The sequence below is a fragment of the Podarcis gaigeae genome (genome assembly GCF_964106915.1).
Source record: "Podarcis gaigeae genome assembly, chromosome: 11".
Lineage (NCBI taxonomy): Eukaryota > Metazoa > Chordata > Lepidosauria > Squamata > Lacertidae > Podarcis > Podarcis gaigeae.
The window spans coordinates 52635136-52661872 of NC_139687.1; the positions used below are offsets into that span (position 1 = coordinate 52635136).

At 43.0% G+C, this 26737-nt stretch overlaps 1 protein-coding gene across 3 annotated transcripts in view; it reads right to left on the minus strand.

Annotated features, from left to right (window-relative positions):
* The window catches only part of DCC (DCC netrin 1 receptor), a 947660-nt gene that overhangs the window by 100846 nt on the left and 820077 nt on the right, over nt 1–26737 (minus strand). For all 3 annotated transcript variants that reach the window (XM_083702567.1, XM_083702566.1, XM_083702568.1), the window contains exon 16: nt 8525–8620. In XM_083702567.1, coding sequence (XP_083558693.1) covers nt 8525–8620 — 96 coding nt within the window. The remainder of the gene's footprint in view (nt 1–8524; nt 8621–26737) is intronic.

The following is a 26737-nucleotide window of genomic DNA, read 5'->3' on the forward strand; positions in this document are numbered from 1 at the left end:
ATTGCTCGATAATTTGTTCTCTGAACATTGTACCATCTGCTTAACATTTTGTTTTCAGGGAAGTTAGAACAGTATGGGCTTATGTGTGGGGGATTAGTCCTGAGCCAAAACTATTTGTCTGGCTTTTCCTCATTATTGTGAGCATTGGAATGTGTTTCTCTTTATGAATATTTTCAGGGCTCATTGAAAATATCTGCTGTATTGTGATGCTGTTCTCCTCTGTGATGTTTTTGTTACTCCATGTCCTCACCCACCAGCCTTGCTCTCACTTACTGCATTCAAGTAATTCCGCAGTGATTCTGTAATGATTCCAGCGATTTTGCTTACAGCATCATGAGACTACATTTGATGAGATAGGATAAATGATATTTGTAAACAGAACAATGTGACCTCACGCAGAAAATAAAATTGTAAATAAGGTCCATTGGTCAGTGAGGACAAGTTAAAAATAAGAAAATGGTGCCGAGAAGCAACAACAGCTGGGACAGCAGGATGAAACCAGGATCAAACATTAATACTAAATTATATCCAAAGCTGTGCAAGTCATGTTTTGCTTGGGACTTCACCTTCCTCTTCCTTCCCCATGCCTTCCAAATCTCCTCCAGAGGGTCCCGTAACCTTTCTGAAAGTGCAGTAGAGAGCTGCAGTGGAGAAGAGGAGAATATTCCAAGGCAGGAGTGGAAATCTGTTCTGGAATGGCAGTGTTGGATACAACCCAATCCAAATTTTCAGAAAAGGTAAGTAAAGCTGTGTGTATTTTGGGGGAAATGTATTTGCCTCTGTTGAATGTGTAAATTGTGGGGAGGGTTAGGGAATATGCAGCTAATTGCGATGGTGATCCATTTTGTTAGTTTGATGCTGTTAAAAATGATTCACGGCTACAGATGGATAATTGATTTGTTCAGAATCGTGTCTGTCTACTGCTTGAGGACTAAACAGCACTGCTTCTTCTGGGCCTCAGATGAGCCTTTTGCCTTTACAATGCGCTACGTGGCATGACAATCTCTAGGCCATGGAAGCAGACATTTTGAAGGCACAAATTGTCACATTCCAACAACCTCCAGAGTACATTCTGGGGTTTTGTCAACACACTGCAGAATATATAAAAAGCATAGCATTTCAAACATTTTTTGAACTTGGCAGATCTGGATTACAGTTTTGAAGTTCCCTCGAGTTCTCTGCTTTTTGATGCATGTTTTTTTGAAACGGTGGAGATTACACCACACATTGAGTCAGCATCAATCTTTGGCTTCTGTTGTCTCCCTGACACTTTTCCTTTTTCAAAAGGCCAGATGAGAAGATCAAAAGTCCCCAGTTCAGCTTTTTTAAATGAACCTCAATTTAGAAACCACAATTTCCTGTGATGGCTTAACTCTGGAGATTGTGGTTTGTTTATCAAATGATGCTTTCAGAACACTACATTTTGATCCTGGCTAGATTTTGCTAACCACAGTTACCTGAATTTGGATGTCATAGAGAACTGTGGTTAGTTTACAACCAGAGGTAAGAAAGAAGGGGAGAGGGAAGTATACAAGTCTGAGAGCTTGGTTTCCTATTACATCAAATCCCATTACACCTGAACTAGGCTAATGAATTTTATGTTAGCAAATTCATTATACTATTCTGGGTGAAGTGGATAAGGAGTCATACTTGTAGAAGTCAAATCAAAGTATCAATATCTGTGAAATTTCCTAGTTGAGTATTAGATCATTTCCTCTGTGTCTGTTTATCTAGCTGTATGTCTTCTTTAAAAAGTACATTTTATAAAAGCAATTAGTTCTGCAAATTTTCCAAACAATTATCAAGCAGTACAGCAGTGTTTTGAATAAAAATAAAAACACCCAAGAGAAAAATGCTATCGGAAATTTATGCAGAACCATAAATTTGGGCAGAGTGGGTATATTACTGTGGGGGTTTCCCCTCCCCACTTTTTCATCCTTGAGGACTACCTTATGAAACTTCAGTACAGAACAGAACATGCCAAATTTTCATTTGTGCATGAAATTCAAGTAGACTATGCAACGTGATTTATGCCTCTGTTGGAGAATAATGGAGAATATTACCCATTTGTTCTTAGAGCTTTCAAGTTCCACTTGTAAACCAAACATCCATTCTCCCACCCTCAAAAATGAAGTAATAGAAAAATTTATAGATGCAATATTGCAAGTTTCCATGGCTCTAGCCAAAAGGTAATGTGTGTTGTACATTAAATATATGAAACACTTTACATCTTCCTTTTACATTTTATCTGCCTTGGGAGATCTAGCAATTTGAAGGCCTCTTGCATATGACACAGTGAAAATAATAATAATCCAGTCTAGCAATATTAATGGCTGGAGTCCATTGGGATGATTTGGATTTTGAGCTATTTCATTGCTAAGCAGCAAAACCAGAGGCATCTCAGTAATCTAATCCATTGGCATAGGAGCCAACTGCTAGGGGCCAAGGTCCCTTCACTCCCAATAAAATATTTGAGGGGCCCAGGGTCCCCCAAAGTGTATGAGCATTGCCATTCAAATGTTGTGTGGTTATGTAGGGTGGGGCTTACATGGATCCCCAATATTTTATTCAAGTTGGCACCCCTGTCCACTGGTGTTTGAAAAAAGAGGACCCTAAAAACCTGAACCATTTCCTTCCCCAGAATATTGTCACTCGTTGATGTTGGCACATTGACAGCTGACGTTTAGTAATTGCGTGCTCTCAGTGAAAGAAAATGGAGCATGGTTTCTCATTTTGTTTGTTGTTTTGACCACACACATTTTCACACCAGAGCCAGTGCTTGGGGCTTGCATGATTCGTCATTGGCCAAGGGCTCAAGGTTCACCAGGGAACCAGCTGAGCTTCTTGTGGGGAAATGGAGGCAGTGAAAGTATCTCTGGTATGGTCTGTGTCTTCCCTGGGTTCTCACTGCATTGTGGTACAATTCTGTTCCTCCAGAGTCATTCGTATCATATTGAGGGTTTGCCGGAGACTCTGTGCTCTATACTGAAGGAATCTTTCTCCATTTGTATGCCCTGTCAAGTTTAAGGAAATACACTGGTGATCTCTTGGCAAAGAGCCCCTGAATCCTTAAGCAAGTCCTCCTTTGCATCCACACATGGCTGTCAATTTCTTAATTTATGCTTGGGATCAGCCAATCTGGAAAACACATCCTTTGACCTTGAAGACATTCTTTTGTTCTCAGATGTGCAAAAGTAGGTTATGGTCACTCTGTGACAATTTACCTTCACCATCAACCCTCTTTAGAGGTAATTGCTCAAGATCTCCTAATGAGCTTTTGCATTTGAATGGAGATTTGATCTGCAGCACTATAACCACACTGTCTCTCAGTGGGCCACAGTTACAGGGAAAATTGGCCCATTAGGGGTGTGGAGGGTAAGACATTATTTATACTGAGAGCTTCTATTTTTTTTGCTGCTACTGTCAGTGTTGCAAAAATGAGTCCTGATGTTGATGCTGAATCCTGCTGACACAGCTTAAAATATGTATGTATATAAAAGTCTAACCTACAAAGGTTCATAAGGATTTTTACAAGCTACTAAAAGAGGCTGGGAAAGTAACTTCAAGGATGTGATGTACAACAAACACTCTGTCCCATGTCCAGATTTATTGAACTAAGAAGATGCTCATCTCAGTGGCCTTTTGTAGAAGAAGACATTGCCTCTATAAGGCTATTTCATTTCTTCCTTGTCTTCCTCACAAAGTAGACACCACCTGAGGTCCACATTCCTGAAGGGACATCCTTTCAAGGGCCAAGTACCAATGCTCGATGGGGTTAGAGACTAAAATAGGTGGGGGCGGAGGCAATGTTGGCTAGAGCAATGGGTGTGATTCTTACCTTGGTACAGAAGACTACATTCCAGAGGTTTCTACACACTTAAACATCCATCCTTCAGGCAAACAAGAGGCATTATTTGAAAACTGGGTGTGGCCTCAAGAGAGACCTAAAGGCCTGGGGGCCATATTCAACTCCCTGTCCTGCAGTTCCCTACTCTCTGGTAGGGATTATATTCCACATTTTTAACAACAAAAGCAATAACAATGACAATTCACTGGTTAGGCACACAACTGTTGATAGAACCATGTACTTCAAAAAACCTTTAAAAGAAAAAGTTAACCTTAGATCATTTTGTGAAACACATATTCAGAAAAGTTTCAAAACCTGCATGCACAGAAGAGGGAGAGGCGACCTTTGCAACCACCGGAGTGGAGAAGTTGCATTTACAATGGAAAACCGCCACATACTGAAGTTATTAGAGTATGGATCACTTTATTCTTAGGAGAGGGTTTTTTTAAGGGTGAAGATTGGAAAACATAATAGATTTTCTCTCTTTATGATTTCCAATACTTTTTTTTTTAATGGGAATACTTCACAAAACTCATAAGTGCAATGAATGGTTTGCCACTTGGAGCTAACATGCTATAATTTGGTCCAGCTATTCCTCATGAACAACCTTAGTGTTCTGTTATTCAGTCTGTTCTTTCTTGCTTTGCTCTCAGTGACTTGACTTTCCTCTACTTTAGGAAAGTTCTGAACAAGATAGGTTTTGCACGAGGAAAGACGACAATTGTCTACCAAATTATACACGTTGCTCCAGTGGGGGGAAATATGATATAATTCTTAGGATTTGTAAGGCATGTTGGAATGTTCAAAGCACTTCTCATACATTGTCTTAGTAATGCTTACAACAGGTCACAGTTATCAGCATCTTTCAGGTGATGGAGGGGAGAAACTAAGAAAGAGTAGTTTGCTTAAGACTACTTACAGCATTAAGAGTTCGTGTCAGAGCTGAGTATCACTGGGGGATACCAGTATACCTAGCCACTGCACTGCGTTAGCTCACTGAAGCTGTTGTCAAATACACACTTTCTTGAGAGTAAATTCCATTGAGTTTTATGGTGCTTATTTATCAGCAGACATCACTGAGCTCTCACATCCCCTTGAAAGATAGCTTCTATTGCACACTGATTCTGTGTCTTGGAACCCAACACTGCAACTCTAGTGTCATTCAGTAGCAGCCTGGAAATGTGCGTGGAAGGAAGATGATGCTTCAGAAAGGATGTGGATGGTTCTGACTGCTATTATATATATTAGACTGATATATTAGTACTAATATATCATCTCAAAGTACAACCTCTCTGCCCGACCCTTGTCTGTGTCTCTGACTTTTGCTGGCTGTGGCAGATTATTTTCAACCTAGCAAAACTTATAAATGATAGGGTGAATGACAAAAAGGCATTTCTGGAGGGGCAACAGTGATAGAATTCTTCTAATGTGGCCTTTACATATTCAAATTATGCCCAGATCTGGCATTTTGAAAAGTAAAACTGCTCAACTAGAGAACATTGTCACAAGGCTGCCTGGAGTTTATAGCCAGCAGCACAAATGTAATCATTTCTGAGAAGTATAATCATTTCATTTTGCTCTGTCACTGGTCCTTCAATTTAAATCTAGACAAAGGAACAGTTGACATCGCACTGAGTCAATTTGATCAGAGCCGGTTGCCACTGCCATCCCAAAATATCCATGCAAGGTCAGGTTTTTATGCCTTGAAAGAATAATGATTGATTCACATTTGCTTCAGTGGAACTGAACCCCATGCTACCACCATAACATCTATACAGAGGAACCACATTGGATGAAATTACCATCCATATGTAAAGGTAATGGTAACAGATGAAGCTGGCCAAAGACTTAACACCCCTTTTCTCTAATCTTATTTTTTTCACTATATATTAGTAAAATAGAATAGAATAGTATTGCAGAATTTGTTAATATACTATAGCCTGAATCCTAATGTTTTACTCCATAAAATGGAAATAACGTCTATTCACAGAAAGTGAATTACATTTATGGAGGGGGTCTTTCTATACATGGGAGGAAGAGGTCCTTCAACAGGGGCAAAAAAATTAAGGAGCCTCTCAGCATCGTAACTGTTCTTCAGGGCTCATATAATCCCTGAGTTCAAAGTTCGGGAACCATGACTTTGCAAATTTCCCCTTCAATTGTTACTTCATAGCCTGGAAACAAGGAATGCGGGTGGCGCTGTGGTCTAAACCACAGAGCCTAGGGCTTGCGAACCAGAAGGTTGGCAGTTTGAATCCCTGCAGCAGGGTGAGCTCCCATTGCTCGGTCCCTGCTCCTGCCAACCTAGCAGTTTGAAAGCATGGCAAAGTGCAAGTAGATAAATAGGTATCGCTCTGGCGGGAAGGTAAACAGCGTTTCTGTGCACTGCTCTGGTTCGCCAGAAGCAGCTTAGTCATGCTGGACACATGTCCTGGAAGCTGTACGCCAGCTCCCTCGGCCAATAAAGTGATATGAGCACCGCATCCCCAGGGTCGGCCACGACTGGACCTAGTGGTCAGGGGTCCCTTTACCTTTAGCCTGGAAGCTGGGGTGCTTTCATGTCTGCACCAGGACTGTGTGTGTGTGTTCATGGGTGCACACACATTGATCCTAATTGAGAAACCCATTCTACATAGATACAAGAAGGTTCTCCATGGAAATGAATGGGGACATTTCTTCCCACCATCACAAAGATAGCATGTCTCTCTGTGTGCTAGGGTAAGATAGATGACAAATCTTGAGGTTGCCAATTTCAGAGACTTCACCAATGTCTTCTGTTATTCAAGAAGAAGAATATTTGTGCTGAAAGAAATGTTACTGAAAGAATGCAATAAAGCAGCATTCCTTCTAACGGGAGGAGAGTCACTCTATGGAGCTTCTCCCCTGAAGGTTTCAGATTCAAGTTAGGATATAAGTCCTAACTTGGTGGGGCCAGGTTGGTGCAAGAGAAAGGAGAGGCTTGTGTGTCTTTATAATTCAGCTATTTTTACAAGTTGCTTTGGGTCCCTTTTGTGAGGAAAGCAACTAATATATATAGTAAATAATAAATACAGCTATTTCCAAAGGTGTTAACAGCTTCACTGATTTATTCAGCTCGCATTCCACATCATTATAAGTACTTGTCCTTATCAAAGAGCCCTGGGCAACTGGGCACTGCATGGATTCTCTAATTTAGTGATAAAAAACAGAGGTCTGCTGAGTCAAATCCATCGTCCCCCAAGCTGTGCCTTGCCCCTACAGTGCCTTTGTGTCAGCCACAGGTGAAGACACACCTCTTTCATCCGACTTTTAGAGGTGGAGGGGAGGGGTGTGATGGGTCAAGCCAGTTCTTACATAAGACACTGTTGCTGTATTTGCTATGCAGGTATTTTATGAGGCTTGGTTGTAATGACTGTATTTGTGTTTTGTTGAATTTAATTTTGCTTGCACACCGCGATGAGTCTCCTGCGGTGAAGGGTGGCATAGAAATACCTTAATAAACAGTTGCACACATGGTTTCCCCACTTGTGACCTCAGAGGCAAAAGAGAATCATGTGGGGGAGATGGTTATGGTGATGGGATATATTTGCAATCCATTTGGAGCAAAGAAGGCAGACACACCATGCAGCTCCTCCGTTCATCTTGGAAACTTGCAAGTTACTTAGAGGCTGTAGGTCAATGAAAGATGATGGTCTGGGTGAAACACGGGATTTCAGGCTGTGGTAACTCTTTTCTCCATCTCCACTTCCATCCCCAGACATAATCTAAGACATGGGTGTGTGGAGTCTTGGAAAAGGATTATAGGAGTTCAGTAGACTTGAAGAATGGAAGGCAGGCTGTGTAGACCATCTCCAATGCATATTGATACACAGCTCACACAATGCACAGTGATTCAGGGTTCCCCCATCAGTTCTACATGACAGATGTAGGGAATCATTGGTTGTGCATCCAAAGAACAGGAGAAGAACATCCTTCCCCCTTTCAGGTACCTATTCTATTCTGGCAATTATGGCTTATTGCTCAAGAACCAAACTGAAGGTGTGAATGAACATGCATTCAGTACTGTGAATGATCCAGCACAAGGCTCTGCCCCATGCCATTCTCCCATGCAACATCCTTGGAACAAGTCATCTGCTTCTTCTGCTGTTTTGCATGCAATGCAAGAATGGCCTTAATCAGAAATGGGGAACCTGTGGACCTCCAGACAGCAGGGGACTCCAACTTCCATCCGCCCCAGTCAGCATGCCCAATGGCCAGGGATGATGTGAGCTTCAGCCCAACAATATCTGGAGGACCACAGGTTACCCCCTCCCTCCAGCATTCTTGTTTTTTCCTGATGCAAAGGAACCCTGTGAAGCTTAAAAGCTGTTTTCATGTGTGGATAAGTTATCACACATATGTAACACAGCTACATTTATATTGCACGATGCCATCTCAGATGCAGCGCTATGGGGTCAGTGCAATCATGCACCTGAAAGCAATGCTCATGCATTTCTGAGCCAGTCCTGACACACTTTCTCAACTTTTAAAGATCACCACATCCAACCTAGTGCATTATACTCATCGGTGCAGGTAATCCAATTAAAAACACATATACTCACCTTACATACACATCCCCTGCTTCCTAAGCACATGCGTTGCTACGAGAGAGTTAGTGATAGAAATGGGCAAACATATCAGCCAAGCATTCCAACTCACCTGTCAGAGATCTGGTAGTGGCGCTCTCATAAAGCGGGACTCCCTCCCCAGCATTGTTAAAGGCTTTCAAAGATATGACGTAGTGGGAACTTGGTTCTGTAGGAGAAGCACAGACACAACACAGCTGGAATTAATGGCCCGAAAGCAGATTTTGGCAACCATCTAATGTACAGCTGAAGAATCAAAGGGACTTGGAGGATGCAGACAGGACCCTTGGCAAGAGCTCTCATGGAATAATAATAAAAACAATTAATAATAATTTATTATTTATACCCTGCCCATCTGGCTGGGTTTCCCCAGACACTCTGGGAGGCTTCCAACAGAACACTAAAATACAATAACCTATTAAACATTAAAAGCTTCCCTAAACAGGGCTGCCTTCAGATGTCTTCTAAAAGTCTGGTAGTTGTTGTTCTCTTTGACATCTGCTGGGAGGGCTTTCCACAGGGCAGGTGCCACTACCGAGAAGGCCCTCTGCCTGGTTCGCTGTAACTTGGCTTCTCGTAGTGAGGGAACCGCCAGAAGGCTCTCGGCGCTGGACCTCAGTGGAAGACCAAAAGATGACAAATTAACTGCTTTACACCAGGCCTAGTGCTCTTTAGTTCAAACATGCATAAGGCATATATAAAGTGCTCTAAAAATCTTATATATTTTTTAAAAAAGATATAATAGTTTTTTGTCAGGAACTGGGCAGAGGAGGAATGGTGGAGACCGCCTCCCCAGCCTGACCCTTCTAGAGAAGAGGAAGACAGCTCAGAATTACAACACGGGTTTGAGAGAGATCACAGATCAGAGGGGGATGAGGGGGAAAGTTGGGAAATAATGGGAGAGGAGGAGGAGGAGGAGGAAGCATCAGGGGAGAGACAGCTGATGGGCACAGTGTCTTTAGAAAGCATTCCAGACCCTTCCTCTCCCAGAACCTGGCACACCTTGAAAGTAGGAGAGCAGAGAGCTCAAAGGCAGAGGGCACTTGTCAGCACCCACAGGGATGACGAATGAAGAAGTGGAAGAGACGGGGTGGGGTGGAGATTCACTCGGGGCAACACCATTATCCAGGAGGCTGTGTCCCAAAGCCTCTCTCTGTAAATACTGAATAAAAAGCGGGTGGTAAGAAACATTCCTTGTACTTGCTAAACAAGTACAAGTTGCTAAACAAGACCAAGAGTGGGTCTAACGGTCAAGAAGATGGTTTCTCCATGTGCTACAGAGGGAAGTGAGAGGCACATGGGGCTCATCAACTTAGGAAGGGAGTCCATCTAGGAGAAGGATAACTCTGATCCAAACCTCCAGTGCCTTGTGCGAAATCTTCAGGAGAAGAAACAGCTAAGGAGTAAAGCCTACACAAATCCAGACTAGAGTCCCTAAAATGGTTAGATTTTGCCTCGTGTGCCTCCTTCCAGCAACTCCTGCAGTCAAGCTGGCGCCAAATGTATTACTCTCTTTTCCTTTGGACCACATCGGCAAGGTTGAGAGGGGGATCTTGTTATCTGGGCAGCCCAGGACTTCCACACACACTGCCCAGGCTTGCACCCCAGGGAGGTCACTTCAGTGTTCTCACAGCAGTTTGACTTCACGCCCAGAGGCACACTCCACTGTCTCTAAAGACAGATGGATGCCAACAACACAGCTTGCACCCAAACAAATCAAATGCAGCCCTTTAGTCATGTGACCTGGTGGCTGCATAACAATTCTGGAGTTTCCCTCCTAGTCCTAGGGCTGAAAGGGAGAAAAGGAAGTTCATGCCTGGTGGCAACTCCTGGAAGGCTGCTACACATGGTGACCTGTGTTCAGTTTGGTGTAATATAAACTGACTGGGCTTGTTTAGAAGCTGCCTACATGTTACACTCATTATGAGAGAATTTCTCAGACCTGAGCTAGGAATTTCCAGTTGAGAATTCTGAAGAAGAGGAGGAGTTTGGATTTGGTATCCCGCTTTATCACTACCCTAAGGAGTCTCAAAGCGGCTAACCATCTCCTTTCCCTTCCTCCCCCACAACAAACACTCTGTGAGGTGAGTGAGGCTGAGAGACTTCAAAGAAGTGTGACTAGCCCAAGGTCACCCAGCAGCTGCATGTGGAGGAGTGGAGACGCGAACCTGGTTCACCAGATTACAAGACTACTGCTCTTAACCACTATACCACACTGGCTCTCATGAAGCCATCATTGGAGATAGGAAGAGAAGGTTGCTTTTCCCCATCAGTGATCTATCCTTACATTCTTATATCTCTGTTAACAGCTGATCATCCTTGCTCCTTCTCTTCCAAATGCCAGTAAAGAAGAAATAAGGAAAGCAGAATGAAGGGGAGAAGTGGCTAGGAACTCGATAATTCCTTCCAGCATTGGTGCTGCTTATCTCTTAGAGAAAGCCATCAGAATTCTCAACGGTAAGAGGTCAGCTTAGACATGTTGCTACTATTAGCATGAGTGTAGCTACAACCTTGACAAACCAAGAACAAGAGAGTCTTCTTTATTTCCATTCACATCACAGACATGCTATGTTACGGGAGCAACATAACTTTAGATTATTGTTAATTGCTACCTGCCTGGTTACTGAGTGATCAAGTCTCTTGACCCATTAATTCTTCCTTCAGGAGAGGAGCTATATCAGTAATGTTCACTTTTAAACTTTCCTTCTTACTAATACTGAGATCTTCTCAAGTGCTCAGCTGCCTAAATAATGTGGATTCCCTTGACTTAACTCTCGGGCGCCGCATATTTCACTGGAGCGTGACAGAAGAAATGATTATAATTTACAAAGTATTGTACTAATGAAAATCACTATCATCATCAAACGAGAACTAGCCACATCCAGCAAATAATATTTTGCGGTGCTCAATTGCAGGGAAAGGTTGTAGCTCTGTTTTGTATGCTGAAGGGCCTGGGTTCAATCCTGGCATCTCCAAGAAGGCCAGGGAGTGTTCCCTGCCTAAAACCTTGGAGAGCTATGACTAGTTAGCATAAACAGTACTGCAAAAGATGGACCAATGACTTGATTTAGTCTGAAGCAGATGCCTGCATACCTATTTAATTAACTCACTGGGCAGTTGGTCCCCCCCCCAGTTGTTATTTATTTTTGTATTTGGCTTTAGAAGTTTAATAACATTGATGGATATATTTAATCCAAATAACTTGGGCACAATCCTGGTAAAAGATAGACATTTTTTTAAAGGCTGTGATGTTGTGCACATTTACCTGGGAATCCCATTCAGCTCACTGGATTTGCTGTACATCCCATAATATCAATGAGGAGGTTAAGCAAGGAGCTTCACAATGGAGGACATATTTAGTCAAATTGCTTAATTTTGGTTTGGATAATGCCATAGAATTGCTGGCCAAAAACTCACAAAAAATACCAAGCAAAGCAAACCAAGACATATCCATTTTAAGCAAATAGTGGGTGTCAATTATGCAACATTCACCCACTCATACTTGTAGCACAGATCAGAAGGGGAAAGTATATATAAATACTGGGGCATCGGGGAAGCAAAAATAGCTGAAGATCATGCATCCAACCCTACAAAGCAAAAATACCCAGGGATTGCTGCCAAATATTTGCAGATGAATTATCTTTACTCCTTTACCCAGATAGCATTGGCCCTGATCCAGCTTTTATGAGCATACAGAAGAGGAAGCCTGCTAGCGACAGGCAGCTAACAGTAAGGGAACAGGGATAATAAATAAATTCAAATTGTTCACCTTCCTCACACCTTCTCTTGCTGCTTCCCCTTGGCTTCTGGTAATGTGCTTCTCAGAACTCCTAATTCTAATATGGTGTTATTTGGAGATCATCTATGACTATGATACCTCTAAATTTCTTAAATTTGTGAGTGGGACATGTCTGTAATACCCATTGACTTAGCTGGCTCCTCAGCTTGCTTAATACTGTATTGTGAGGCAAAGCAAACTATTTAATTAACTTAATTACAAGCAAATCTCTCTTTAGCTGCCCAGCTTCCAGGCTAGCACCCAGCAAGGCAATGTCCCAGACCAGCTTAGCTTCAGCAACATGGCAGCCTTCAGGATAGAGGTGGGGAATCATTGTTGGGCAGTGGACCAGACCCAACTGATGTCAACTCTCCATTGGCCACATTTGAGAAGTGGGTGGAGCTGTTTGCCTATCAGTCACCTGCCATCATAACATGGTAACAAGTCTCTGGGCAAATCAGGGCAGCTTACAATTGGCACCAACAGTTAAGGAGCACCCAATGCAAACTGTGGTTGCAAAAGAAGATTGGGAGCATGCTCTAAGGCTCCCAATTTTTCCTATACAGCCATGGCTTTATCTGTCCCATACCTGTTGTCCCTTGGAGTTCTTGCAGCCTGGACACTGAGGTCCAGCTCCAAGGGCCTTCTGGTGGTTCCCTCACTGCTAGAAGTGAGGTTACAGGGAGAGGGCCTTCTTGGTAGTGGCGCCCGTCCTGTGGAACGGCCTCCCATCAGATGTCAAGGAAATAAACAACTATCTGGCTTTTAGAAGACATCTGAAGGCAGCCCTGTTTAGGGAAGTTTTTAATGACTGATGTTTTATTGTATTTTTAATATTCTGTTGGGAGCCGCTCAGAGTGGCTGGGGAAACCCAGTCAGATGGGTGGGGTGTAAATAATATCAGAGGTTCCTCAACAGTGCTTCAGACCATGAGGCCAGGCTGTTCTGTGTCTATGACCGCACTGGGAAAACCTAGCATTACCTTCTTGCCTCCCTTTGCCAAGATATAATTCATGGTAGCTGCAGGATTAGTGATACATATGACCTCCCCCCACCCCACCTGATGGGCAGAGAATGATGGGGGTACTCAGCAATGGAAGGTTAGGTTTTCAAGGCACAGTGTATCCATCTTTGCAGCGTATGAGTTTTCCCCTAGTGTACAATAAAGGAGTCACTGATGGCAGGCTGGATCAAGGATCCAACACGCTTGACATCATGCCTAGTCCATGATGCTTAGAGTCAGGCATTTGCTGCAGTACTTAGCTAGACTGGATCTGGAGAGCTCATGAGCTTGCGAGACTGACACCCTTGATTCAGAATTCCATATTTCATTCCAATTTATAATCCCAGACATGCTCAGGATGATTAATCCTATTATTCAAATGCCAAATGAATCAATATTACTTATTTTACAATACTGCTTAATGATTCCCTGCCCCCATATTTTGTAATTACTTTTATGTTCTACACGGATACATTTGGTTAATGTTACTAATGAGATGGATGGCGTGCTCCTTGCCAAAAAAAAAAAAGGGGGGGGGAGAAGTGAAACTTTTTTTTTTAAGGCTTCATGAATTACCAGAGCAGTTATCCATTCACAACACTCGAGGGCGAACAGATCATTTTCGCAGCATTATTCATTCCATTGGCATTCACTGCAGCCTTATTGGCCAAGCAGAAAGGATTTGGTATTCATGGAGATGGATGCAGAGATATATTCATAGAATTTCCACTATTAACTTTCCGACTAAGGATGTGATTTGCACAGAATGAATTTGCACAGGGTTGCCTCCCACAAATGAACATGCGAAGAGCTGGGTGGGTGAGGTTAGCTGTTTTGAATCCTCAACAGCCACAAACACAGACCTGCTGTCTCTATAGCAACATGGCTGCGCTCAAAAACTCTTCCCGTCCCTCTGTAAGAGGAATTTCAACAAACACCTTTAAAGGCTGGGAGGTCATTAGGGAGAAGGGTCTGCCGCCAGTGTACTCCATCAAGTTGTTTATTTATTAATTTATTTAAAGCACTCTTGTCCCACTCTTCAAGCCAAAACAAAATTCAACAGGAAGGCTCCCAGAGTGGCTTACAAATTTCACAGATGCAAATTTATAATCTGAAGCGCATGGCATGAAAGGAAGGGAGAGTAGGAGGGAGGAGGGAAAAGCAAGCTCAAGGACAAATTCTAAGCCATGGGTAGGCAAACTAAGGCCCGGGGGGGGGGGAGGAATCTGACCCAATTGCCTTCTAAATCCGGCCCGCAGACACAGGAATCAGCATGTTTTTCCATGAGTAGAATGTGTCCTTTAATTTAAAATGCATCTCTTGTTTATTTGTGGGGCCTGCCTGGTGTTTTTCCATGAGTAGAATGTGTGCTTTTATTTAAAATACATCTCTGGGCTATTGGTGGGGCACAGGCATTCATTCATTTTCCCCCCCAAAAATATAGTCCGGCCCCCCACAAGGTCTGAGGGACAGTGGACCAGCCCCCTGCTGAAAAAGCTTGCTGACCCCTAAGTACTAGTCTCTATCACCATCATCTCCCTTCCACCTAAGACCTCATCCTTCAACCCCAACCCATCTTCCCTAAACACATTTGCCTGCATATATCAGAATTCACTTTGGGTTACTGCAGGGACTCAAGCATCTTTTCTAGCCAAAGGACATGTTTTGTGGTAAAACCCTCTCTTGACTACAAAAGATCTCTCATATGGTTCATAAGCTGGTATCCAAAATCCAAGGCTGACAATGGTCCATTTCATCATACCAACTCTTCTGCAAACAGGGTTTAGGAAGTTTGGCACTGAGGGGTGTTTTTTTTTTGGGGGGGGGACCAGTGTCCTCCCCCACACCCTCACCGGCCACCTGGAGCAGATGCACAGTAAGTCAAGAATGACACAGAGCCCACCTTAAGAACATATCCCCTTTTAAAGAACCTTTTTAATCCTATTAGCTGCCTTTAATCACATTAGCAGTTCTCATTATTATTTTTTTCTCTTAAATGCAGTATTAACATAGCATTAACCTCCTATCATGGTCATGTTCGCCAAAGCAGTTAATTTCCCCTGCTGCCTTGAACCACAGCAAGACTCCGCTTCTGCGATGCTTCCTTCTTCCATCTTGCACGGCGCCCTGCCTGAACAGAGTTCTGAAATAATCCTGCCTCTCAGGAAGGCATAATCTCTGTTAATTAAACCCCTCTTTAAAATCTGACCTCATCTTTTTTTGTTCTATTATAGTTTGGGATTAATGAAAAAGCCAATACTGAGGCAAATACCTTTCCTACAAGGCCTGGAGAAACAGACAATAGATAAACCCAGGACTGATGCAGAGTTAAGTACAGTCAGCAGAAGCCCCTTCATTTTCATGGGCCTAGTTGCACCCAGCGATGGATGGATGTGTCTATGTTAGGGCCATGGGAATAATGCACATGTTCATTCATAAATCCATCCCATCTTGTATCTGCACTACCATGGTTTTTATGTGAAATTCAAACAAACAAACAAACCACAGGTTTTCTTACAAAATGCACGTTTTTGTTTTTATTTAACAAAATGTATGTACTACTGGATTGTAATAAAACCTCTAAGTAGGTTTTAAAAAAAACAACACCTTTCCGGACTCATCCCATTTTTGGTGAGTTTTTCCCCCTTCTAATTGTAAGTTTTAAAAACTGTTCTCAATGCTGTATTTTGGGTTGTCGTGGCTCACCCTGGGACCTTAAGGTAAAGGGATGCTTAATAATAATAATAATAATAATAATAATAATAATAATAATAATAATACAATCTGTTTATAAAAAAAGATATGCATTTTATCTTAATGTTTGCATTTTAAAATGTACTTTTCCCTTAATCACCCATTCACATGTTGGTACATTTCTAAAGCTGAGAATTGCATTGCAAAATTCAGAAGGGTGCAATATTCAAAGGACAATTATGTCCCCATCTCTTCATTAGCCCAAGCCTAGGCTGGGCTCAGGCAAGGCTCAGGTCCGTTTGCATCAGAATTCACAAAGATCAAATTCCTTAAGCATGCCTAGGCACACCTAATGTCCCCCAGGAACCTGCTTTAAATTGTGCATGTCTTACTTAGGATCCTGTTGAGTAATTGGTACCTGCGCCTCGCATGCATCTTTGACTTGCACCCATTTTAATACCTCTGGCTTGCAAAGTTGAGAGTAGAGTGTGGGAGAGCTAGTCCACAGAAGCCTTTAAGGTCTGGGGAGTGCCCACAAACCTGCTCTGGCATGCTGCTGGCTGGATTCCCTGCGCTTCCCTTATTTAGCAAGAACTAGGCAGAGGAGAACCAGCCAAATCTCCACCTGACACCCCTCAGGTTAGCAGTTCAAGACCTGCTACAGGTTCAAGCCCACACATCTCTCCCCCCATCTTCCATGATTGCCCCTGCCCTACACCTTTCTCTTTTGCTGTCGATGGCTTGCAGCACCCCAAACCGAATCAACTTCTCTTTAGCGCTGTTGCCAAAATATGCACTTACCCAATTCACATTATGATTCTGTCCAGAAGAGCACCAAAATTGTTATCTGCCTGCCAAATTTAAATGCTGCCAATTAATGGAATATCCCAGAAAATATAGATTTCCCAGGAAACCCAACTCCTTAGCAACAAAGTTATGGAAACTGGAGCTGTCTTCTGACACTCAAATTGAGTGTTAAATATGCAGGGATCTACACCAGATTGCAGGGTCCTACAATGTGTGGGGAACCTCCCTGCTTCAGGCAGTCACCCTGAAATTTGTGGTTGGTGTAAGCAAAGCCCACCAGGGAACATCTAGCATGTTTGTTCCGTCACATATTTAACACACTATCCAAATACCTGAAGGGTGCACACCTGTCCTAATGCTTAGCAATAGTAGCTTATTTTCCAGAGGAAGAGTGGTTATTTGGATGGCCTTGGGAAAAAAATACACTTCTCGGGATCCCTAGATTTCATGGAGTCCCTACATTTATAGACAGAGGGAGGAAAATGAAAGAGGAGGCGCGGTGTGCACTGAAAACATTTGTGGGAGATGGGCTGAGGCACTCAGACCCCATTGTGCTGCAGATGATGCTACTGAGGCTGTGACAGGATCTAAAGGCAGAACTGAATTAGAGGAGGGGACAAGCTCTTTCCTCAGGACAAGCTCTTTCCTCATTTTTACAGATAATGGCCCAGTTTACTGAATCCAGTTTGGAACCGAGTTGTTGGAGTTATTTCCTTATGGCATTAGAAATGCACACGGACACATCACTCATTCTGCTTTGAGGGCCTCTGCAAAAGCCAGATGGATGCCATTCTGTTTGTATACACTCACTGTAACCAACAACTTGCATAGCATTTTGTATGTGTGTGTGAAACCTGGGCAGGCTTCCAAGTACAGCTGGTCAACATATTGCACAGATTCTATGGTATTCTTAAACTGAAATGGTTCTCTTTTAAGAATTGTGGCAAATTTAGAAAGTATGGAAAATTGAAGTCTAGTTCTTATGGACATGTCAAATCCCTGTCTGGGCTATACCCACTTCAGTACCCAAGTGAACTGAAAGGCCTTTTAGCCAAGCCACCTGCACCAAAACAGATGTCATATGATCAGGTGGGGGGCAGATAAAGATGCAGCTGCACCACAGAGAGCTGTGTGGCACTCAGCTGATCTTAAAAAAAGGTAAAGGACTCCTGACAGTTAAGTCCAGTCGCAGAACACTCTGAGGTTGTAGCGCTCATCTGGCTTTACAGGCCGAGGGAGCTGGTGTTTGTCCACAGACAGTTTTTCCGGGTCACATGGCCAGCATGACTGAGTCGCTTCTGGCAAACCAGAGCAGCGCACAGAAATGCAGTTTACCTTCCAGGCGGAGCATTACCTATTTATCTACTTGCACTTTTGGGTGTGCTATCGAACTGCTATGTTGGCAGGAGCTGGGACCGAGCAATGGGAGCTCAGCCCATCATGGGGATTTGAACCACTAACCTTCTGATTGGCAAGCCCAAGAGTCTCAGTGGTTTAGACCACAGATCTTAAGTACAGTGGTACCTTGGGTTAAGTACTTAATTCATTCCGGAGGTCCTTTCTTAACCTGAAACTGTTCTTAACCTGAAGCACCACTTTAGCTATTGGGGCTTCCCTTTCTGTTCTCATCCTGAAGCAAAGTTCATAACCTGAAGCACTATTTCTGGATTAGCGGAGTCTGTAACCTGAAGCGTCTGTAACCTGAAGTGTATGTAACCCGAGGTACCACTGTACAGGCAAAAACGAGTCACCTGATGTTATTGTGTTGACAGGTGGTGACCCTGCCCACCTGTCAAACCTAGCCAATGGGTGTGCTTGTGCATGTGGGGGGGGGGGGAGATAAGTACCCAACCTCCTGCATCCAGCTGGAACCAGCTCCCCACCCTTGTCCTACTTGGTTTCTTGCCTCTGACCCCCTGGCATAACCTGTTATTCTTATTCCCCTCCAACAGTTTCCCAAGCTCAATCCCAGCATGATTTATACTTCGTGCGAGGGAATTGCTCTTGGACTGATGAGTAATAGGGAAGTTGACCCAGGTGTCGCTTTCCAGTGAGGTGGATATTAACACTTCATGTCGGCACTGCACTGCTCAAAGACTTTCCAAAAGGCCAAGTCTCCGGTGAGTTATTACATCAACAAGATGCCTGGACACCCGAAAAGCCTTGATGGCTCTTCAGCAAACACATTTCGTGAGGCCGAGGGCATGAGGGAGGTAACCCTTCCTTGAACTACATGCTATTAAGAAGATGTCGTTCTGATACTATGATAGATTTCAGAGGCCTTTTTGTGTGCTGATGGACACAGATGCCTTCCAACGGAAGACCTTAAAATTAGGGAGCCGGGCTCTCGTTATAAATTCTCTCTGCTTCGCTAAACCATCAGGCACATTATATTAATGCAGTTCAAGAGATTAACAGTAAATCCCATCTTTACGGTAGCTTTTAAGATGTCAGCCCATCCTACCTCACACCTGCTCTCCAATTTCTCACACGAGAGACATCCCGAATGCCTCGTAGCCAAATGCCAAGGCCTTTTAAAGGCAGGCTGGAGCCTGAACACACTTAAAAGGAAGTCAAACCCCCTGTGGAGGCATGAACCTTTACAACTCCCACGGTGCATTGCAACTTTAGTGCATCCGTTGAAGAGCGTAAAGCTTAACCAAGCTTGGGGAAAATAAGTAGTCTGCATGTGGCATATAAGGTTTGGAATCGATGCAACAAACAGAATGTTAAACTGGCCAAGTTGGAAGGCAAGTCGTGAAGCGAAGAAGAAGAAAAAGAAGAAGAAGAAGAAGAAGAAGAAGAAGAAGAAGAAGAAGAAGACAACAACAGACATATGGAGAAATTAATTAAAAATGAGCCACCGTAATCTGAGAGGCATTGTGACTTTGGGATATAAAGTGCATTCAGCATGTAGCCCTGTGTGCAAACATTAATGCAGAAGTGGTGCCAGAGTTTTCACAGTTGCTTTGCCAGAAATGAAAAACGAACACCAAAACATGTTAGATGGCATAGATATGAAGATATTTCAAGCCAGTTTCCTGCTCTTTTGTGTGCATGTCTTCAATATGGGTGCCATGGCCCTTTGCAGTGTTGGTTTAGAGCATTGGTACAAAACTCTTCAGCCAGAAAGCCTTCCAGAGTGGCTTACATACAACAGGTTAAAACAAGACAGCCTCTCTCTCTTAGTTGGTAACACAACACAGAAAGAAAATGGGATGTGCAGGGAAGAGGGGGAAAGCAAACAGTTCTTTTGATGCCCAACAGCAACTGAAACAGTTCAGGGGCAAAGGACTCTTCGTGGAGCTGGTCTTTCAGCTGGGTTGATAGAAGGAGCCCTGCTTCCCCTCTCTCCCACTGAGGCAGTCTGCTGAAATGGCTGTTTCTAGCTTAGACAATTACAGAAGCTCTCTTGCATAGGAAGAAAGAAGGCAAGGAGAACAACAAAAGATTTTCTGCACACAGTTTTCCTGCTGGATGGGGAAGTGCATGTGAGTCGGGCCTAAATCCATGCCCAGATGTGGAAGCAGATTTGGGTCAATACAACAGCGTGCATCTGAATATGAAACATAGGATCCACATAGGATCCACATAGGATCAACTGGTGATGGTATGCATTTCTATCAGTTTTTCAATATGGGCAGGTGTACAGCAAATTCTTTGCACACAGGAAGTCCCAGTGTGATTTCCTAGCCTCAGGTAGCAGTTGATGGGGGAAACTATCACAGAGACCATTGGAAGCTGCTGTCAGTCAGATTATACATTACTAGGTTAAATGGACAAGTAGCTTTACCTAGTTTAAGGTAGCATTCTGTGCTTTCTAAATCTTTTTGCATGTTATTCTTCATTTTACTGATTTCTTTATGAAAGTGTGGGTCTCCTTTTACATGCGTCTCAAGGCAGTTTACAAACATACAGCAGAATACAGTTCTTTTTAAAACCATAGAGAAAAAACAAGTAAACATAGGGTGAAAACAATACAAAACAAATACTTAAGAGTACCCCTAAATATGTTTTTAGGGGAGGAAAGCACTGCTTAAGACAGGGACATTTTTAAAATCCAGATGGAAGAGCTTGTCAGATCCTGACCCTCCACAAAATCTCTCACTTCTTCATGGGGAGCAAAGATAAGGGAAGCCACACTGAAAGCCCTGCTCTGGAGCCCTATCTGCAGCACACATTGAAAGCAGTATCATATCCCTTTAAACATTCACAACTTCCACCATTATGGGTGTCAGCATCGCCCTTGAGCCAGTGTCACCAACTGGACTCATCCACTTCAGCCCCGACTGGGCTAGGCGAGCTGGGTAGCACTTCCAGAGACCACCTTCTGCACAGGAACAGGTCAAAGTGCTGTGGACTCACAGCTCAGAGCTGTGAGCACCGGATTCACTTCCACAAGTAGACAGTCATCACACAGCAGAGTATAGCAGAGTCTAGCAGAGCATAAACGACTCGGAGAGCAGCTCTGTAGAATATCTTCTTTATTCTATCTACAACTATAATACAACTATATACAGAGCAAAATGAGGTCTAAGCATAAATGAATGCTGAACTACACTGAGTGTCTGCAGCTGCTCTTAGCAACAACCTTATCTAAACACACGATCTCTCTCTAACTCTCAGTTTCTCTCTCTCCGACACACTGACTGACTCGTTGATGTTGTGCTGGAGCAGATTAAGTAGAGAGCAGAACACCGCCCCCTCCTCTCTGGAAAATCACCAGACTCATCAGGAGATTCTTGGATATGGGAGGGGTGAAATCTCCTCAATGGGAACTGCAGTTTGCTATGGGTGCTGAGAGCCATAAGGACGACTCAACCCGCCTCACAGAGCTACAAAGGAAGAGGGATTGATTGCTAAACTGCTCCGAGAATTGTAGCTCTGTGAGGGTTCATTTTATTTTATTTTATATTGAAAGTTTTCAGTGACGAAATTAAGGGAAAGGAAAAAAAAAGGGGGAAGAACATGAAACTGTGATACTGAAATTGTTGTTAGGGTTTCCTAACAACTCTCAGCAGCCTTAACAAAGGACACTTTGCAGGATTCTCTTAGGAAAGCCATGCCAGTTTCAAGTGGGACCTGAGTTACTGCAGGGGCAGCTTCTGCCATTTTAGGGATGTGAATGAGAAACCTACTCTGTTTTTAGGGAGAAGAGTCGGTGGAAAAAGATTGGAAGAAATTTAAAGACTACCTACAGAAATATTGTAAAATTAATGAATGTTAGAATGATGTTGGATAGAAATTAAGTGGTTTCCAGCTGTAATGCTTTAAGAGAATACGAAAAAAGGGGTTAGAAATAGGTAAAAATTTAATGGTAAGGATTTGCTGAACTAACAATCTGAATTGGAATACAAAAAAGGGAGGTCCGGGGAGGTCCAGGAAACAAGCTAAAAGAAAAATAAGCAATGGAAAATCTGTGTGTTTTTAATTATTTTTATTTTTGTATTTTTGTTATTTTTTCTTTTTCTTTTTATTGTATTATTACTAAAAATCTTAATAAATATTCTATAAAAAAAGAGAAACCTACTCTGTTTTTGATTGGGTGTCAAAGTGCTTTTTACAAAAAAAATCCTTTCATCTTTTTGTTATAGCTCTTTACATCAAGGGGGAAAAATGTAAAATAAAATTGACGTGCTGAAAGTGCACTTGACCCTCGCAGGTCAAATAAATATAAAGTTAAAAGAAAGGTATATTCGCTGAGCCTTTGATATTCATTTTGGCGTACTCAATTGAAACAGATCTGTTCTCAGGCTGTTTTATCAGTATCGCTCCTTATCTGCCTTTTGTTGTATTCAATGGGGGTTCTCTCTGCCTTTTTTCAAGTGTATCGGTCTCCCTCTCTGGGTATCACAGACTTCTGATGAATTTAGGACTGTGAGGATCAAATTCTATTTGTCTTCCTGCAGGGAAGCAAGACAGGGACTTTGTCATGAAATCGTGAAGCTTAGGCTCTCCACAGATCAAAATCCCTTTGGTTTATATAGCTAGCTGTCAGCCCAGGGATTTCTGTACCAAAAGTGGGGAAGAGGATGGGGAGAACGGGGACTTCATTTGCTCCAGTGTGTTTCTGAGCACAATTCAAAGTGTTGGTGCTGACCTCGGCCCAGTATACCTGAAGGAGCGTCTCCACCCCCATTGTTCAGGCCAAACACTGAGGTCCTTTTCTGAGGGCCTTCTGGTGGTTCCCTCACTGCAAGAAGCGAAGTTACTAGGGAACCAGGCAGAGGGCCTTCTCGGTAGTGGCACCCGCCCTTCAGATGTCAAGGAAATAAACAACTGTCTGAGTTGTTTCGATATAGGCTGTGAGCTGCCCAGAGTGGCTGGTGAAACCCAGCCAGATGGGCGGAATATAAATGAAATAATAATTATTATTATTATTATTATTATTATTATTATTATTATTATTATTATTATAGAATGACACCCTAAACAGGAAGGTGAAGTGCAAAAGAGAGCCCACTTTTTCTGTTTTGGCTGAATTTGAATGCCAGCAAGAGTGATACTCCTAACTGGGGAACCTTGACAGTTCATCAAAAAAGCTTCTGCACAATTTAAACTAATTATCAGCACATCTGTCAAGAGGAAGACCACAATCTGCTTTGGATGTCAACAGAACTGCCCTCAAGTTGAAGTGCTTTGAGGACATATATGGATACCACACAGAGAAATCTCATCTCCCCCAAGCTTTTTGCAAAAGCTACGTTCATGCGTTACTCAATGGTGTGTGGGTGCTTTTTGTGGTTGTTCTGATTGTTGATGTATGAATAATAATTGTTGTTGTTGTTGACAGTAGTAGTAGTAGTAGTAGTAGTAGTGGTGGTGGTGGTGGTAATAGATAGCATACCCTCCAACATTTCCCCACTGAAAATGGGCATGGCCTATGCCATAATAATAATAATAATAATAAATTATTATTATTATTATTATTATTATTATTATTATTATTATTATTATTATACCCTGCCCATCCAACTAGATTGCCCCAGCTACTCTAGGTGGATTCCAACATTAAAAAAAAACCACCTTCCTTATACAGGGCTGCCTTCAGGTGTCTTCTAAAGTTACTTATCTCCTTGGCTCGGGGGTCGCTTGCTTTATTTATTTATTTATTCATTCATTCATACATACATACATACATACATACCCCACCCATCTGGCTGGGTTTCCCCAGCCACTCTGGGCGGCTCCCAACAGAATACTAAAAACATGATAAAAGATCAAACAATAAAAACTGCCCTAAACAGGGCTGCTTTCAGATATCTTCCAAAAGTCAGATAGTTGTTTATTTCCTTAACATCCGATGGGAGGGTGTTCCACACGGCGGGCACCACTACTGAGAAGGCCCTCTGCCTGGTTCCCTGTAGCTTCACTTCTCACAATGAGGGAACCACCAGAAGATCCGAGCTGTACGGCGGGAATGGAGATGCTCCTTCAGGTATACTGTGCTGAGGCCGTTTAGGGCTTTAAAGGTCAGCACCAACACTTTGAATTGTGCTCGGAAACATACTGGGCACTGAGGCTGGTAACTTTTCTGGCAGCAGCAGAAGACTATCTTCTTTTGCAAGCAACCTAAACAAACTATGGTGGCTGTTGTTGTTTAGTCATTTAGTCGTGTCCGACTCTTCGAGACCCCATGGACCAGAGCACGCCAGGCACAGGAGTCTTCCACTGCCTCCCGCAGTTTGGTCAAACTCATGCTGGTAGCTTCAAGAACACTATCCAACCATCTCATCCTCTGTCCCCTTCTCCTTGTGCCCTCAATCTTTCCCAACACCAGGGTCTTTTCCAGGGAGTCATCTCTTCTCATGAGGTGGCTGAAGTCTTGGAGTCTCAGCTTCAGGATCTGCCCTTCCAGTGAGCACTTAGGGCTGATTTCCTTAAGAATGGATAGGTTTGATCTTCTTGCAGTCCATGGGATTCTCAAGAGTCTCCTCCAGCACCATAATTCAAAAGCATCAATTCTTCAGCGATCAGCCTTCTTTATGGTCCAGCTCTCACTTCCATACGCCACTACTGGGAAAACCATAGCTTTTAACTATACGGACTTTTGTTGGCAAGGTGATTTCTCTGCTTTTTAAGATGCTTATATAATATCCTTTGCATTGTCTATATCCCTATCTAGTATGTGATCTCAGCTAATGTTAATTGATTTTAGGAGGCAGTCTACCAGGTAGTGTGTGTGTTTTCCCTCCCCTCAGAAGCCCCACTGATATGAAAGAAGGCTGAACATCTGCTTAGCAGAAAGTACTGAACAGCTGTTTAAACAAACTATGGATTGCTGCATTCAATCATAAGCCAAACGATTTACTTTTGAAATGAGGCATGCTACAGTCATGCAGTTCAGCGGTAGCTAAATTAAGAATGCCTTATTAAAAGACCCGGAATTGGTGATAGCAGGAAGAAGGAAAAGGGATGCTTAGCTTTCTCCCAACCACCCTGAAATAGTTCTGCTTGTGTTTAGTTTTGTGCCGTGTATTCAGTCATCATGTGACGGGGATCAAGGACAACATGACTGCAAAACCTGACTGCAAATGGAACCCAGTGAGTTTGGCTGCAGCTTGATGATTATCGGCTTGTGGTGGCACAGTGGCAGGCTCTTCCACTGAGGACACCACAGGGTTGTGGAATGCCCTCCCTGGTGAGATATGAACATCTCTATTCACTGCCTCCCGGAGTCCTGTTTAGGCAACCAGTCCTCTGAACTTGAATTTTTGATCTGTTATTTTATTTTATTTTTTAAAACTGTTTTAACTACCATGCTTTTTAACTGACTTGCTTTATTAACTGCCATGCTTTTTAACTGACTTGCTTTAAGTTAAGGGTCTTTTGATGCTCAGAAGGAATTGCTCTTGTGAATTTTAATCACACATGGATTTTATAGTTCTAAATCTGTTAGAAGCCACGTTGGCATATAATTTGGGATATAAATTAATATCAACAACAACAATTTGCAGGAGAAGATGAGCATCTGCTTTGTATGCCAAAGATCCCAAACTCAACCCCCGACTCCTCCAGGTGGAGCTGCAATAGACCACTGCAAGCCAATCCACAAAACATGATTAGGTGTTCAATCCAAATAGGTTCATAAACTAAGGTTGCACTCTTAAACCCACCTAAAGGTAAAGGTAAAGGTAAAGGACCCCTGACAGTTAAGTCCAGTCACAAACGACTCTGGGGTTGCGGCACTCATCTCGCTTTACTGGCCGAGGGAGCCAACGTTTGTCCACAGACAGTTTTTCTGGGTCATGTGGCCAGCATGACTAAGCCACTTCTGGCAAAAACAGAGCAGCACTTGGAAACATCATTCCTGCCAGAGCATATTTATCTACTTTCACTTTCAAACTTTCAAACTGCTTGGTTGGCAGGAGCAGGGACCGAGTAACGGGAGCTCACTCTGTCGCGGGGATTTGAACCGCCGACCTTTTGATCAGCAAGCCTTAGGCTCAGTGGTTTAGACCACAGCGCCACCTACCTCGGAGCAAATTCCATTGAATCCAAGAGGACTTAAGTCTGAGTAGACATGGTTACGATAGCGCTGTAATTATCACTCTAAACATATTTTCATGGATAAAACAGCCCACTAATTGCTTCAATTTAACAAAGCCTCAAGCACCCCAATTTCAGAAGGGCCAAAGCTCAGTGGTAGAGTATCTGACTTGCAAGCAGACGGTCCCAGGTTCAATCCCTGGCATCTCCAGGTGCAGCTGGGAGAAACTCCTATCTGAAATCATGGTGAGCTGCTGCAAGTCATCATAGACAATACTCAGCTAGGTAGATCAATGGTATGGGATGTGGGTGGTGCTGTAGTCTAAACCACAGAGCCTCTTGGGCTTGCCAATCAGAAGGTTGGTGGTTCGAATCCCTGCGATGGAGTGAGCTCCCGTTGCTCTGTCCCAGTTCCTGCCAACCTAGCAGTTCGAGAGTATACCAGTGCAAGTAGATAACTAGGTACCGCTCCAGCAGGAAGGTAAATGGCATTTCCATGCACTTTGGTTTCCATC